Source organism: Panicum virgatum, chromosome 6N, assembly GCF_016808335.1.
Source record: "Panicum virgatum strain AP13 chromosome 6N, P.virgatum_v5, whole genome shotgun sequence".
Classification (NCBI taxonomy): domain Eukaryota; kingdom Viridiplantae; phylum Streptophyta; class Magnoliopsida; order Poales; family Poaceae; genus Panicum; species Panicum virgatum.
Genome location: NC_053150.1, coordinates 27,430,357 through 27,447,883, shown reverse-complemented (window position 1 = coordinate 27,447,883; position 17,527 = coordinate 27,430,357). Strand labels below are relative to the sequence as shown.

Here is a 17,527-nt window from a genome sequence, read left to right as displayed (position 1 = left end):
GGCGGTGCACCCGCCTGCCCTTGATACGGGGCCCGTGCTCAGGTCGAAACGACCTAGCAGCAGGTCGACGATGGTGAGGGGGAGCGTCGGTGCACTGACGGATCGAGAGCGATCAGCGGCGAGCAGTAGGGGGCAGCGAGATGGGGTGGTGCCCCCCACGGCGGCGCGACCCGCCAACGGTAGCGAAGCGACGTGGTGGAGGTGCGTGGAGGCCAGAGCATGACGAGATCTCGACGGAGGGCGCCATCGGTAACCGGCGGCGCAACAGCCCGGACCGACCCCGACGACTCCAACACGTAGCAGCCAGGCGCCCCTCATGCTTCCTCCACAGCCATGGTCGCGCACCAGGCAGCGGTAGGGGAGGCGCAAAAGGAGGGAGGGGCGGCGGCGCATGGGAGGAGACGACGGGGAAGGGGCGACGAGGTAGCCGACGAGATCGAATCACCACGGCAGGTAGGTCCATCTGCTCTACTTGACCACGACGGCCGCGGCGGATCAGAGGGATCCACCGCGCATCCTATGAGGGCGCTGCCCCCGGCGGAGATCCATCTCCCCGGGGGCGGCACTACAGCGGCTGCGGAAACGGAAGCCTAAATCGAAACCCTAACTCGTGATACCATGTAGGAAAGTAGGATGCGTATAATATGTGGGATGTATTGCTTGAGCCCCTTTGGGCGGTATATATAGAGTACATGGCTTAGAGGGCAAGTAGCCTCTCCTAGAGATAAGAAAGGTTATCCCGGAATTACAATCAATCCTAAACTAACCAAATCCGGAGTTGTCTAATATACTCTAATAATGATTGTGATTGGCTGAGATAGTTTATTGATAACTCGGGCCATAATAGATCAAATCGAACCAACGAATCTAACTTAATTGCACCACTCAAAGATCGGACTTAACCGAGATAGTTGAGATGATGAAACTAAGTTAAATGAACCGGACGATAAGATTGACTTTGGCAAGGTACAAAATTTGATAAATTAATGTAAAACGAAGATCGCTAAACCTATCGGCTATCAAGATTATGAAGGACGATAGATCCCCCATCAATGTTGGATAAATTGTGAAATTAAATAAAAACACATAAGAGATCAAACCTAATTGAGACAGTCTTATGAGCAATTAAAATAGATCGATATCTAGTAGATAACTAAATAAAAAATGAAATTATAGTGGTGTGCCCGTAACTAAAGCTTGCTAATCCGGTAAAGACGATACTTAAGAGAAAACCAGAGGTCGGATCTAATCGATGAAGCCCTATTCACCGAAGAATATGCTGAATTGTACTCTACTTCTACTCCTAGGGTTTTGGCTTGACATTGAAAGTTGTATTGTAATGTGATGTCCTTTACAATACTCTTAGAGCAACTCCAACAGATTGATTATCCCCTTTTCCCTTACCACTTTTTAGCGATAAAGGGGATTTAGGGGAAAAATTTAGTTCCAACAGATTGATTTTTTCTTTTCCTCTTTCCCCTTTCCCCTATATTTCCCTCCACTCTCCCCTTTTTAAAGGGGAATTCCACCTTCTCCCTTTCCTTCTCCCTTTCCTTCTCCCTTTCTATCCATTCTTTCCTAGCCATAAGATCCACATGCATGAGAAGATCCTGGCTACTCATGAATTAAAGGGGAAAGGAAAAAATCAATCTGCCGGAGCACATCTCTCCAATAAAATAAAATTGTGATGGGGGATTCCCCTATAAGATGAGAAAGGGGAAAGGGAAAAATCAATCTGTTGGAGTTGCTCTTAGGTCTATTATTGATAGCCTAATACTAAAACTCCTAGCTTAACACGACTTTAGCAAACTTGACCGAAAAGAAATAACTAAATCTATTATATTTGCAAGGGCATTCCGAAATAAGAATCCTGGATTTTCTGATGATGTCACCCTCTCGTTCGAGTTTGCCGTGCTGCCTTTGACCACATCTTGACCATGCTGATGTCAATTTTGACTGAGTCCCCAAGTGTCATGGGTGGAATGAGCCATCGGCCTTCCCTGGAATTCCTCGTCGGCTCCATTTTCCTTTACCAAATTTATACTTGCAATTTTTTTCATCAACACTGACATTTGACCTTCTACCCACGTACCTTTCTTGCCTAGGTGGGTCCGGTTGAACTAGTTCTAGGGCTGGAAACCCTTATCATTACATGGATCCAATATATCCAGGTAAACTCCTAGGTGAAAGCTACATGAATAACAATTGAGGTAAACTCCTAGAATAGCCGATGTACCCAATTTGATCAGCTTGAACTCCATAAGGCCATTGCGAAATCGAAACAATTGAGGTGAAAGAAGGGCCGGGGGATCTTATTCCATGGTGGCTGACCTTATTCCATGGTGGTTGCACCGTCATTGGATAAAGAACTACGTATATTCGTCAGGTCTGAGGCCATCAAAGGGAACGGGGACTAATTGAGCCTCGCAAGGAAAAACAATGTGCATAATGGAGAGGGATAAGAACGAATTTCATATTGGTAGAAGACGGCCCTTGAAAAAAAAGAAGACGAAATGGTGGAAAATAATTGGAAAGAACTAAGTATACGACAGAGAAAGCTGAAACAAGATTTGTTATTCTCTTACTTTCATAATATGTTCCGCCAACAGTCACGGTTATAAGTTGGATTTCATATAGTGAAAAAAGTGGATTCCTACCGGATAGTAAAAGCGATGACCAGTGGACCACTACTTAGTAGCAGGTTTTACTTGTTTGACGAACAAATTGTAGGCGGCCAAATTTTGGCATTGGAGGATCTATGAAGAACCCCAAAATTAGATAAGCAAATAAGATTCTGCCCTGAAACCAGAGCCAAGGAGCAGGAAATTTTTTTCGACCTCACATTTTTTTTACAGTTGTTTAACCTTGTTGAATACTCTCCATTTTATTGCATAATATATTGCACGCTTGATTGTCTTCAAACAAATTTTCATGACATCGTGCTTACATTAGATTCAACCATGTCCAACCGAATAATCGATTAATTACCCAAGTTCAACTAGAGCGTAAAAGTTGGGAACTGCCAACTCGTTCATGCATCATGCAGGATACAAAGACACTGAATTTGAAGATATCATTAATATGGCTTCCAGATAGTTAACACATTTACAAAGAGAAAAAATCAACAATGGAAATCTTGTACAGAACTAAATTACAATCAATGATAATTGATTAAGGCATACACGAAGGATATCCCTACACGTGAAATACAAATAAAAACAAGGTAATAGAATAGCTCAGATAATCTAAAGCTACACAAAAACTGCTATGGTAAACAGGTGGAGCTCCAATAGATAGACAAAGTCGACATGAGGGACTTATCATCAAAAAAGAAAGCAATATAAGGCATCTTGAATTGAACATAGCCCATCATGTCTGAGTTTTGATTTAGTGACCCAAAATCTGTGAGATGCGTCGTTCAGCATCGATAGGTATCTCTCTACCAGGCACATTGACCTTTAGAACACTCAAGTACCTGCACAATGAATATTTTGGACCCAACTGAATACAGTTGAAGTGCTCAAACATAAACAATGATGTGGTAAAGTGAAAAATATTTGTCAGGCTTACTCTTTTGCAGAAAATAAATATTCATGTTCCGCGATGAATCCAAGCAAAGACTGCAAAACTAGTGGTGTAAAACACATTGAAACTAGGAATAATATATATATAAGTATAATTTAGATGATGTACCTCGAAAGGCAAATTCAATAACTCATAGAAAGTTCGAACACGATCCAATCTCTGTTGCACTGCTTCACTCTCTATTGAGGGTATGGCCGCAAGAGCCTGCAGAGATTTAATTTGCATGAGTGACCAGATATATAGTCCTTCCTTTTACTGTCAAAAGGACGTGCAGCTGCAGACAGCTATAGCATAATACAAAAGATACATAGTAAAAGCTCACCTGTTCTAGAGCTACCGAGTTCCTGCATATTTGCTGGACTCCTAACAAGTTGATTGACTTCATTTGAGCGAGTGCCTAAATGAACATACAAAGAATATGTAGGTAAGATATCTCATTTTACAATACAGCCGTATAGCACGAACATGCAGCTACAGCTAAAATAAAAACAAACCTTTATTGACGCATTAGCAGCAACACTGGATATCCCACCAAATACATAATTCCTTTTTGATTCTGTGATGTAAGGAGCCATTTCTTCATCCCGACGTGCGATCTGTTTGCATTGGACGAACAAGCTTACAATTAACTTGATCTTTTACTTGGTTGCCTAGGCATCTAAATTTCACTACAGTGCAAAAGTGACTATTAAGTGAGAACTGCAAGGAAGCCTCAACTTTTTCTTGATTAGATATTGTTGTTCATGAATAGAAGGCTATATCTCAAGAACTTTCCCTTACAATTCATGAATAGAAGAAATACATATACCATAACTTGGTCCTACATAATGTTTGTATATAGATATCTTGTGTTGTAAGGGAGATGAACGATTCTAGTGCGGATACCTGAGTTGTAAGGGAGATAATAAAGTCATCAGGATCTTCAGCATCTTGATCTTCGATGTATTCTCTTTTGGTCATTTCCTGATAGAATTTATGTTGATCAAATTTTTTTGGCGCAGAATACATCAAATGGAGTGAGATGCCAAAAGAAGCTTTAGCCCTAATACCTGCATGTGATATATCGCCTCAAGTTGCATTTCCAATCTCAATACTCTGACACAATCAATAGCTAGTCTTCTGTACTCATTAGCCAGAGATGCAAGACCTTTTGGAATTGCACTGGATGAGCGGGAATGTTGACCGTGCTGGCTATGATTTCTGCTCATTGAGGTGGTTGGACATACAAATGATTCCCCGAGCCTGCAATTCCTCAAATACCCAAAAGTATTACAAACTCACGCAACAACGAATATCAGGCATCATGAGTATTAGGAATGCCAAGAACAAAATGGATGGCTACTGGCAATAATAGTTTGCTTAGGCCAGAATTGATTCTAATAAATATTTGCATGAGATATATGTAGCTTGTACTTTTCTCCGATTTGGCCCATTATCATGAATGCAGCATTAGTGCGGATCACCTGGGTATACTCAACCAAAGTAATTTGCCTCCTGAGTTTAGAACAACTAAAATGGGTCTCACAATGGTAATGTGAAACAATCAGTGTTATTAAAGAGGGCGTGGCCACCCCACCTGTCAGCATTTTACCGAATAAAGCAAAGAGAGCAACCAAGGTTTGGGAAGGGCCTAGGGTTGTACACTAAGTTATAAGAGGGTATACTTCGGAACCATTCACATGCCATTTCCTATACAACCCTGATTATGTAGCCAGCTGGCTACAACTTCAACCAACTGGTTAAGAAAAAAAAAATGAAATTGTCATGCTTAGCTACTTTAACCAGCGGATTGTAAAAATCAACAGTTGCTACAACTGGCTATGTAAGTAAAAAGTATAGTTTATCTCAAAGGTTGAAGTGCACCGCCCTCTTCACAATGGTAAGAAGGCAAACAGTAGCAGGGAAAAGGAAAGAAAATGGAGAAAGAACAAGTTTGGCTGAGATGGTGTTGGCTCTCTTGCCTCCCCATTCTCTTCACATCACCAGCTCCTTAATCCTCACTCCCCTAACCCTATTGTACTGCCCTAAAAGATAAGTAGAACACTCTGTTAGAGCAGCGCAGTGACCAGCGCTGGAGCCAGCAGGGATGGGGAAGGTGCCTGCTGCTTATCCTTGCAGGCTGGTTTCACTCTTGTTCTTCCTTTGTTCTACATCTCTCCTTCCCTCCTGCTGCTGCTGGGTGCTGGCTAGTGTGTGGGGCGCACCTAATGTCCTGGCCATACTTTAGATGGCCCTGAACCCAAGCAGTGCGACCATGCTCATGCCCGGCAGCCGCACCACAAGGCCAGGGATAAGGGGGCTGACCCTAATAGATTGATACCCTTCTTGCTTAATCAAAATGGATAGAAACCCCATCTATATATAGATGGGTTGACTTGAACTCTTAGGAACCTATCTCTAGAATTAAGGAACCAGATAACAACTCAAACCAATCAAAACTAATCTCTAACAGACCAGACCCACCCTGGTACGGAGTGAACAGTGCCCTGCAAGCCCCTAGGAAATCTGGTTTGGCGCTGCTACTTTGCATGGGCCCTAATGGGTTGGACATGACACTTAAGTCTCCTGGAGCACCTTATTGCATAGGTGATGCTATGAAAACGCTGTAAATAACAGGATTACCTTTCAACTGAATCAGCTAAATATTCCAATGAGTCACTAAGAGAAGCTAACAAGATCAGTTTCTGGTCATCATGGATCAAGTTTTCCTGCACATACAAGCACACAACCGGAGAGTCAAAAGCTGCAACAAGTATCTCATAAATTATGAAGTAACATCAGATTGTCGCTGCAAGGCATCACATGGCCTGCTATTTTACAATATGTACATACTTGCATCTATTGACCTTAGTTTTCTGTTTGGGTGCTGTATCACTTAGACCACCCCCTCTAGCCACTCCGACCCTAAAACCCAGGTGTTAGAGTGGGGGAGAGGGGGGCTTTATCACTGGACCAACATTCCCCCTACGGCGAACGAGCCGCGCCGCGCCTGTGGCTACTGGTCTCAGCGAACCCCGCAGGGGAAATCGCGCAGCGGAAGAAATGCGTGGCCGGTGGGTTTCGAACCCGGAACCTGGCTCTGATACCATATTGGAGAGAATAATTCCTTCGGCGGATGGCGTCCCAGGCCGTGACTCTCTCCGCCACCGAGGGAGAGCCGCGCGTCTCTCCGGTACCCTCCTCTGTCCGCGACGCCTTGGCGGATCCTCACTGGCGTCGCGCAATGGAAGAGTACGCGGCTCTTCTTGCCAACCAGACGTGGGACCTCGTGCCGCGTCCGTCTGGTTGCAATGTGGTGACTGGCAAGTGGATCTGGACGCATAAGCGTCGGGCTGACGGCACACTGAAGCGCTACAAGGCTCGCTGGGTTCTCCGGGGGTTCACTCAGCGGCCTGGTATAGACTATGATGAGACCTTCAGCCCGGTCGTGAAGCCCGCTACGGTGCGCACGGTCCTCTCGCTTGCGCTCTCGCGCACTTGGCCTGTGCACCAGTTGGACGTGAATAATGCGTTTCTTCACGACACCTTGTCAGAGACTGTCTACTGCTCTCAGCCAGCGGGATTTGTGGACTCGAGTCGTCCGGATATGGTCTGCCGGCTCAACAAGTCTCTCTATGGACTGAAGCAGGCTCCTCGGGCTTGGTACTCTCGGTTCGCCACGTTCTTGATGACACTGGGATTCACCGAGGCCAAGTCTAACACGTCTCTCTTCATCTACCGCCGTGGGGATGAGTCTGCCTATCTGCTGCTATATGTCGACGACATTGTGCTCACAGCTTCCAGTCAGCAGTTGCTTCAGAGTGTCATCTCCTCTCTGCAGCGGGAGTTCGCTATGAAGGATCTCGGTCAGCTCCACCACTTCTTGGGCATCACTGTTGAGCCTCGCTCGTCTGGTCTTCTCCTTCACCAGCGGCAGTACGCCCTCGATATTCTGAAGCGGGCTGGGATGACTGATTGCAAGTCCTGCTCCACTCCAGTCGACACTCAGGCGAAGCTATCTGCTGATCTGGGTGCTCCGGTGGATGATCCTACTGCCTACCGGAGTCTGGCCGGCGCTTTGCAGTACCTCACCTTCACCAGGCCGGATCTCACCTACGCTGTTCAGCAGGTCTGTCTCCATATGCATGATCCCCGGGAGTCACACCTTGCTGCGTTGAAGCGTCTCCTCCGGTACGTCTGTGGCACTGTGGACCTCGACCTGGTACTTCACCGCTCGTCCTCTGCTGAGCTGGTGGTCTACACCGACGCTGACTGAGCTGGCTGCCCAGACACTCGTCGTTCCACCTCCGGCTACGCCGTCTTCCTGGGCGGGAACCTGGTCTCCTTGTCGTTCAAGCGGCAGCCGGTTGACTCCCGCCCCAGTGCCGAGGCGGAGTACCGAGCTGTCGCTAACGGCGTGGCGGAGGCGTCCTGGCTACGACAGCTCTTGGCGGAGCTCCACAGCTCGCTCGCCAAGAGCACGCTCGTCTACTGCGACAACGTCAGCGCCGTGTATCTCTCCACCAACCCCGTCCAACATCAGCGGACGAAGCATGTGGAGATCGACCTACACTTCGTGCGCGACAGAGTCGCCATCGGCGATGTTCGGGTACTCCATGTCCCGACTACCTCCCAGTTTGCTGACATCTTCACCAAGGGGCTACCCTCGTCGACCTTCTCGGAGTTTCGATCCAGCCTCAACGTAGCCGGTGGCTAGTTGTGGCTGCGTGGGGGGTATTAGCCCTTTTGTGCTCTATTTGTACTCTCATCTTGTCAAGTCTTGAACACCGCTGCGTTGGTTGTTCAGACTGCGAGGGGTGTTAGCTTTCTTGTTGTCCAGTCTTGAACACCGCTGCGCCGGTAGTTCAAACTGCGGGGGGTGTTGGAGTATATTGAGCCCATGTGTATAGAGGCCCATCTAGAGGCCCATGTGTAGGTATTATATATACCCATCCTTCTAGGGTTGGAGGAATACATGAATTATTCTCTCCAATAGTATCTACTTTAAAGTTCTAATAAGAAATAATTGAACAAGATAGCATGCGGCTTATCCAAACTAGGACAATACAGTCTCATATAAATTCCTATATTTGGCTGTAACACATATCAACCAGATCTTTACATCTACAATATTGTAATTTTTTTGCAGAAACAATCTAGAATTATGATAAAAAAAGTTTGCAGCTAACCTATTATAACCTAAATGTGTTACAGAAAAGTACGCAGGATATATCTTGAAAAATGCCCAAATGGTTGGTCAGCGATTCCAATGGATGATCATAGAAATTTAAAAATAAAATAATATAAAATTTATCAGTGGAATAAAGTGTTAGCAAGAGTTATTGGGCCAGCATTTGGCCATGGCGCACCAGCCTGTTGGCTGTGTTGCTTGTACAGTTTATGGTAGTTGATTCTCTAATAAGGCAAGGATCACCGTTGATTGGGTATTGTTCTATAAACTTTAGGCCATCCTTGCCTATATATGTACATGGGCATTGCCCTCTCATTAATCAATCAACCAATTACCCGAGCCACATCTTCTTTCATGGTATCACGAGTCAGGTTACACAACCTGATACACCTTCCGCAGCCCAAGCACGCCGCATCGGCTGCACCCTGAGCGCTTCTCTGGCTGCGCCCCCACCATGCGCACCATTCCAGCAGCGTTGCCGTTCTCGCGCCGGTTTCTCGCTGTGTCGCGATGACCGCCACCCCACCGCCTTCCCCAACCGCCATTGTAGGCGCCGCCGCCGCCAAAGCCAAGGCGAAGGCAGCCGTGGCCACCCCCGACGCATGCAGCCGTCGACGCCAACACCAAGGCGGCCGACGCCGACGCTGCTGCATGCTTGCGCACAGCTCAGAAGAGGAAGGCGGCCACGCCGCCCTAGAGCGCGCCTCTGCCGCCGAAAAGAAGGCCCAAGCTGCTACTCAGGAACGCGACGCCGCCGCAGCACGCGAGCGCGACGCCCTCGCTCACGCTGAAAAGGAGCACGCGGCCGCCGGCGAACCCGACGCCGAGGATCTTCCCTCCGATGAGGACCCCCTATTCTCCAACCACGACTTCGAGGTCTAAGGTCACCGCGATCTCCATCAGGCCCTCTTCCTCCATGAGGCTGCGGTGATCGCCAACCTCCACGCCCAGGCCGTCGCGGTCCAAAACATCCGAGCTCTGGTCTCCTCGACCTCAACGCTGGCAACTACAATCGTTGGCGTGATCAACTCCTCGCCATTGAGTACTCCTTGCAGGATCACGTTCTACAGGACACTCTAGCGCCTTCCTTCCCAGATTGGCAAGTCCTGGATCCTCAGCACCATCACCGATGACCTTGTTGAAACGATTTCGGCCAGGAACTCCACTGCAAGTGATGCATGGCTTGCTATGGAGTCCCAGTTCTTCAACAACCGTGAGACCCGCGCCCTGCTTCTTGAAGCCATGTTCCGAAACTTTGTACAGGGCGATCAGTCAATCGCCGAGTACACCAAGGACCTCAAGCGCAAGGCAGACATGCTTGCTGACTTGGGTGAGGTCATCAATGACCGCACCCTGGTCCTTCATCTCATCCACAGGTTAAACGAACGCTTCAAGCAAGTTGGGATGCTTCTTTGCCACAGCCGCCCTTCCCCTCCTTCGCCGAGGCCAAGGCCGACCTTCTCCTCGAGGAACTCACGATGGAGCACCACATGTCGTCTTCATCGACAACCCTCGTCACCTCCACTGCTGCGTCTGCTTGCTCGACCCCGCGCCCCGCCCCGACTCTGCAACCTGCCTCCGAGGGCTCTGGACAGCAGCAAGCCCCAAGGGCGCGCCTTCCTCTTCGTCCAAGAGCTGCCACAGCAAGCGTGGCGGCAAGGCGACGGCTCCGAACTGCAGCAAGGCGGCAGCCCTACATCCACCGGCAGCCAGAACAACGGCTCGCCCAAGGCTGCCAGTTCCTCCGAGGGCGCTCCCTTCTACAATCCATGGACCGGGACCAAACAGATGTGGCCTCGGCCCCAACTTGTGCCCTCCCTGGCGCGCCCCCAGCAACAACAGCAGTAGGCCTTCCTCGTCGAGTCCCCTACGCAGTAGCTAGCGCCTGCTCAGCAGGCCCTGCGCACACTGGACACTAGGTTGCGCCACCTCCAAGCTTCTACAGCCTGATTGCTGGCCTCCCATCCTGGGACCAGGAGTCCTTGGCTTCTGACTTTCAGCACCATGTCCCTGCACCAGCTGCAGAACGAGTGGTACATGGATTCCGGTGCTACTTCTACATGTCTTCCTGTTCCAATCTTCTTTCACATTTTCCTTGCTCGTGGTATCCTACTACTCAGTCCATTGTTGTCGGTAACGGATCCTTGCTCCCCATTACAGCCACTGGTAATACAGTCATCCCTCCATCTTTGCATCTTAATAATGTTCTGGTTTCTCCACAGCTTATTAAGAATCTGATTTATGTTTGACAACGATAACAATTGTTCTGTCTGACAACGATAACAATTGTTCTGTCGAGTTTGACCCAACTGGTTGTTCTATGAAGGATCTTCTATCCCGGAACGTGATCGTTAGGTGCAATAGATCCGATCCTTTTTACCCTCTTCGTCTCCTGGCTGCACAGTCCCTGGTTGCCACCGATGGGTCTACACTTTGGCATCGTCTCCTCGGACATCCTGGTCACGAGGTCCTCTCCAAGCTTGCATCTTTTGGTCTCCCTGCATGTCGTCATGACACTAGTTCTACACTCTGTCATGCCTGACAACGATAACAATTGTTCTGTCGAGTTTGACCCAACTGGTTATTCTATGAAGGATCTTCTATCCCGGAACGTGATCGTTAGGTGCAATAGCTCCGGTCCTTTGTACCCTCTTCGTCTCCTGGCTGCACAGTCCCTGGTTGCCACCGATGGGTCTACACTTTGGCATCGTCTCCTCGGACATCCTGGTCACGAGGTCCTCTCCAAGCTTGCATCTTTTGGTCTCCCTGCATGTCGTCACGACACTAGTTCTACACTCTGTTAGACCTGGGCAAACATCGGGTCGGGTTCGGGTTCGGGTCGGGTCAAGGTCGGGTCACGGGTCGCATAGGACGGCCCGCGCCCGACCCGTACCTATCACCGGGTCGGGTCGGGTTGGCCCGTGCACCCTGCGCGGGCGTGTCGGGTCGGGTTTTTTTCGGGTTGGGTCGGGTTTTTTGGCCTTTGGGTCGGGTTTTTCGGGTTGGGTCGGGTTTTGGGTCAAAAATCACGGCCCGTGCCCGGCCCGTTGATTGTTGCGGGTCAAAAAATACGGCCCGCGCCCACCCGCCACGTAGCTCGGGTCGGGTCGGGTCGGGTTTTTTTCGGGCGGGTTGGGTCGGGTTGTTCGGGTCGGGTGACCCATGCCCAGGTCTACACTCTGTCATGCCTGTCAGCTAGGTCGTCGTGTGCATCTACCCTTTCATATGTCAGCATAACGTGCGTCCAATAAATTTGATCTTATACATTGTGACTTGTGGACATCACCTGTTCTTAGTGTTTCTGACTATAAATATTATTTGGTCGTTCTCGACGATTGCTCTCATTATTTATGAACATTTCCTATAAAACTTAAATCTGCCTTCTCGATGCTCGCTCACTTCTTTGCCTTTGTGTCCACCCAGTTTAGCACCAACATCAAGGACGTCCAGTGCGATAGTGGACGTGAGTTCGACAACACCACTTTCACACGTTCTTCCTTACTCATGGTGTTCATCTCCGCATGTCGTGTCCATATACCTCACCCCAGAACGGTAGAGCTGAACGCATCATTCATTCCATTAACATTGTTGGGCATTCCCTCCTGTTTCAGGCATCTTTTCCACCTTCGTTCTGGGTTGAAATCCTTCACACCGCCACCGCCTTGGATCAACATATTACCCACCAAAACGCTAAAGTTGTCTACCCCGCAATTTGCCCTTTATGGCGCTGCACCCTCCTATGATCACCTTCGCGTTTTTGGGTGCAAATGTTATCCCAACCTCTCAGCCACAGCCCCACATAAACTATCTCCTCGTTCTACCCAGTGCGTTTTTTTTGGATTACTCCGTTCACCATAAAAGATACCGCTGCCTTGATTTCTCCTCCAACCGATTGATCATCTCACGTCATGTTGTCTTCGAGGAGACGCCTTTCCATATGCCCAGCGCGGTTCATCCCCCTCACTAGCTGACCCTGATTTTTTGGATATGACTGACTACTTGCTAGCTCCTGTTGGACCTGTGCATCTACGTGTGGCTGCATCAGGTGTTAGTCCGGTTGGTTCAGCAGTGCTTGATGCGCTTCCAACCGGGCCTTTGCTCCCCGACGCGCCCTCTGCGACACCCGGTGTCGTCTCCTCACCCGCACTGCCACATGCGGCACCTTCCTCTTCGCCCGGTGTGCCTGACCCCTCGCACCCCTGACTCCTAGCATGCCGCACACCTCGGCGACCCCGCGGAGTTCGCGTTGCCAGGGACCTCCACCTAGTTTCCCGCCGCTGGCCTCTAGAGCGCTCTCTTTGGAGCCAACCGCGGCCCCTGGTGCTCCATCTCTATCTTTGTCCGCACAGCCACGTGTGGCAACCCTGGTTGTCCCATGGGAGCCTCCGGCGCGTTCCATCACCAAGGTGTACACCCGCCGCCCCCGTGAGGATGCACCACCGCCTCTGCCCCAAGGCGCCGTGGTTGTGCCTCCGGTCACCATCCAGCACCCCATGACGACGCGTGCCAAGAGCAGCTTCCGTGTTCCAGCGCTCTTCCACACCGTCCTGCTGTCTCCGGTGCCCAGGATCTTCTGCAGCGCACTTGCTGATCCTTCCTGGAGGGCTGCTATAAAAGAGGAACATCGTGCCTTGCTGCAGAACTACACTTGGGACCTCGTTCCATGTCCACCCGCTGCCAACTAGGTCATCGGGAAGTGGATCTTCAAGCACAAGTTCAACGCTGATGGGTCCCTTAAGCGGCACAAAGCGCATTGGGTCCTGCGTGGCTGCACCCAATGCCCAGGCGTGCACTTTGCCGAGACGTTCAATCCAATTGTCAAGCCGGCCACCGTTCGCACTGTGCTCTCACTAGCACTCTCACGCAGATGGCCAATTCATCAGCTCGACATGAAGAATGCTTTTCTCCATGGCACCCTAACTGAGACAGTTTATTTTGTTTGCAGGCTCAACAAGTCAATCTATGAGTTGAAGCAGGCTCCTCGTGCTTAGTACAGTCGGTTTGCTACACATCTGGTCTCTTCGGGGTTTGTTGAGGCTAAGTCGGACACTTCGCTCTTCGTCTGTCAGCGCGGTTCAAACACAGCTTACTTGCTCCCGTATGTTGACGACATCGTTCCCACTGCTTCGTCACCCGGTTTTCTTCGACAGATTATTTCAGCCTTGTAGCAGGAATTCTCTATGAAGGACCTTGGTGAATTGCATCACTTCTTGGGTATGCATGTTCAGCGCAATGGCGATGGTCTTCTCCTTTCTCAGAGGAAGTACATGCTGGATATCCTAGATCGTGCTAGCATGGCTGATTGCAAACCTTGTTCGACTCCTGTTGACACGACTCCTATTGACACCAACCCGAAGATTGCTGCTGCAGATGGTGCTCCTGTTGCCGATGCTACAGAATTTTGCAATCTTGCTGGTGCCTTACAATACTTAACCTTCACTAGGCTGATATTGCCTACGCAGTTCAGCAAGTCTGTCTCCACATGCATGATCCTCGCTTGCCTCATCTGGCTGCGCACAAGCGCTTTGTTCGCTATATTCAGGGCACTCTTCGTCTGGGGCTTTGCTACGACTATCTGCATCACCTGATCTTATGGTGTACACTGATGCTGATTGGGCTGGTTGCCCCGATACGCGCAAGTTCACATGGACTATGCTACATTGCTACGTTTCTTGGTGAAACCTCATCTCCTGGTCCTCGAAGCGTCAAAACATCGTCTCACCGTGTCTCGGTCAAGTGCTGAAGCCGGGTATCGTACAGTGGCTAATGGAGTTGCATAGGCCACTTGGTTGCGCCAGCTCTTGTAGGAGCTACACGCTCCTCTTCGCCGTGCCACCCTTGTCTACTTGTCTTCCAATCCTGTTCAGCATCAGCGTACCAGTGCTATTGAGATTGATCTCCACTTTGTTCGGGAGCGAGTGGGTGTTGGTGATCTACGCGTCCTGCATGTGCCGACTTCGTCTCAATACACGGACATCTTCACCAAAGGACTGGCGTCTTCGCTCTTCACAGAGTTCAGGTCCAATCTGAACATATGTGGTGGCTGACGATCAGACTGCAGGGGCGTGTTAGCAAGGGTTATTGGGCCGGCCTTTGGGCCATGGTGCACCATCCTGTTGGTGGTGTTGCTTGTACGGTTTATGGTAGTTGATTTTCTAATAAGGCAAGGATCATCGTTGATTGGGTATTGTTCCATAAACCCTAGGTCATCCTTGCCTATATATGTACACGGGCATTGCCCTCTCATTAATCAATCTACCAATTACCCGAGCCACATCTTCTTTCATAAAGAATTGGAAAAAGTATTCAACAAATTTAAAAAATAATAAACATACCTGTTTTATTGGGCACATATCTAATAAGAGATCACTTAGTTCAATCTCTACTTCGGCTGCCTCTGCATCAGTAACATTGTTTTCAGGTTGGCTAGTAGAGGTTTGCAATGAAATGTTTGCTGGTTCAAGGCGCATTAAACTTTCAACATCATTCCTTGAAAGGAGAATATAACTTTGCTTTTCAAGGACAGCCTGCAATTTTCACATACAATAGAAGAATCATGAACTCTACATGTGACACAAGAAAACAGTGTACTAGGTTTGATAACGCTTGAAGCCAATCTTGAAATTAAATCCAACCACATTCAAAGACTTTTATTTTAAAACTAGAAAAAAAAAAGATATGCCAGAAACAGGATTATTGGAATATCATAAGCAAAGCTGGCAGAGTTGAAATATGACAGCATGATGTACCTCACATTTACATTTAGAAAATATAGCTGTCGCTAAATGGGGGAACACTCAAGTATTGAAGATTATTTACTACTATAACACATTTATAGAAGCTAACCACTCATGAGACTACGAAAGTATTTTCAAGACAATTTTTATGATTTCATGTTTACAGACTGGATATTTAGAACTTCTTGAAAGTTTCACAACTTCGACCAGGAGGAATTTGAGAAGTGAATCTAAGTAGTCAAAACACAATGTGTAAATGTGGGGCACCTACCAACTCGACTGCTAGAGTTGGATGTTCAAGAGTAAAATAGCCATTAGCATTTAATAACAGCAGGATCATTTACATATGCAAACAGCATCAAGACTTAGATGGCCAAGGTTTGAGTTTTAGCTACAGTTCAGTTTTGTTAAGTTTGGCTTTCTGCATTGTAGATCTTACAGAAAATATTTGGGATGCAATCTCAGAAATTCACCTCAATTTTACAGATCTACATCAGTGGAAGTTTGAAAGCTCAGGTATCTTCTCTACTAGATCACCCTATAGAGCCTTCTTTATCGGTGCAATCCACTTCGAATCATGGAAACGTTTGTGGAAAGCTTGGACTCCTAATAAATGCAAGATTTTTGTTTGGCTTGTCATTCATAATCGCTGCTGGACAGCTGATCACTTACGAAGGGGACTCCAGCCCCAGACCACTGCCCCCTCTGCGACCAAGAAGATGAGACAGCCCAACACATACTCACTTCTTGTGTGTATGCCCGGCAATTCTGGTTCAGCATTTCGCAGCCCTTGAACCTGTCAGGTTTGATTCCTACTCAACATCCTTTGCGGAGTGGTGGAGAAAGTCCTGGAGGAAAGTGCCAAAGCAGCATAAGAAAGGTTTCAACTCCCTTGTTATACTGGGAGCATGGATCCTCTAGAAACACAGAATCTCCTGTGTGTTTGATGGATCTGCTCCAAATCTTCGGGCTGCCCTACAGAGCTTCAAAGATGAATCCCACCTAGGGCAACTGGGAGGTGCCAAGGGCCTTGCTGCCCTGGGCCTTGGGTGTTAGTATAGATGGTTTCTTGGTCAGGTCCTAGTTTACCCAGTTTTTTTGTAATAGTCTATTCTTGTGTTTTCTTTCACCCTAGTCCTCATTCTGATCCAAGGTGGGGAGTTGGTTTGTAATTGGATCATTTCTTCTTCTTAATACAGAGATACACAGATCTCCTGCGTATTTGAGAAAGAAATCTTACAGAAAAATATATTAGGACTGGTTAGTTCCATATCATGGAGGTGGTGGTCCAGATAATATGCCCCTTATACCTTTTTACCTATGTATAACTCTGCCATCCCCTTAAATCTCTCTCCAGATAACATGCCCCTTTACTTGGACCTTTTTACCTATGTATAACTCTGCCATCCCCTTACATATCCCTCCCCTTACCTATGTGCATATTGCCCATCTGTCCCTCAAAATTTCTGTTTCTCTGCTGTTCATTGTTTTTTTCGCTTCATTAGTTAAGCATCAAGTTGTCTTGCTACAAGGTCTCAAGGCTGTCTCAAGGTCTACCTCCTATGATCTTCAACCAAGTTAAACATCTTTTTCAGAAAATTGAATAGGTTCTCTCATCATGGATGCAACACAATACATTTAAGTTCATTGAAATACCTCCATATATGATGCACGGCATCTTTCATGAGTACGTTCTAAAAATGTGCGTACATACTCCACAAGCTCAGTCGCATAGTTTGGCATTAATTGAACCCATCCAAGAACCTAAGAGCAAAATAAGGGATTCAAGTAAGAAAATATATCAAAATTTAGAAGAAAACACACAAAAAAGAATTTGTTCAGGACACTACCTCTTTAGCTATTATATCAACAGCCAGAAGCCCTTGTAGCACAGGACGTCCATGTTCCACCGATGAACCATATACTGAGGTTGCATTTACACGTGGTCTAAATGCTGCTGGGCCTGTGAAAAGATGTATTAATAAAGTTGTACATATATGCAAGGAAGTAAATATATAATAGTAATTTTGCAGTC

The 17,527-nt window shown here is 47.8% G+C and overlaps 1 protein-coding gene across 1 annotated transcript in view; it reads right to left on the bottom strand.

The window, feature by feature from the left end:
* Positions 1–3,052: 3,052 nt before the first annotated feature.
* Positions 3,053–17,527, bottom strand: part of LOC120680131 (exocyst complex component SEC8-like) — a 39,842-nt gene continuing 25,367 nt past the window's right edge. The window contains exons 16-26 of the mRNA XM_039961753.1: positions 17,343–17,455; positions 17,149–17,256; positions 15,091–15,282; positions 6,208–6,293; positions 4,635–4,827; positions 4,471–4,548; positions 4,080–4,181; positions 3,908–3,982; positions 3,694–3,789; positions 3,571–3,620; positions 3,053–3,475 (exon numbers count right to left, since the gene is read on the bottom strand). Coding sequence (XP_039817687.1) covers positions 3,388–3,475; positions 3,571–3,620; positions 3,694–3,789; positions 3,908–3,982; positions 4,080–4,181; positions 4,471–4,548; positions 4,635–4,827; positions 6,208–6,293; positions 15,091–15,282; positions 17,149–17,256; positions 17,343–17,455 — 1,181 coding nt within the window. The 3' untranslated portion in view covers positions 3,053–3,387. The remainder of the gene's footprint in view (positions 3,476–3,570; positions 3,621–3,693; positions 3,790–3,907; positions 3,983–4,079; positions 4,182–4,470; positions 4,549–4,634; positions 4,828–6,207; positions 6,294–15,090; positions 15,283–17,148; positions 17,257–17,342; positions 17,456–17,527) is intronic.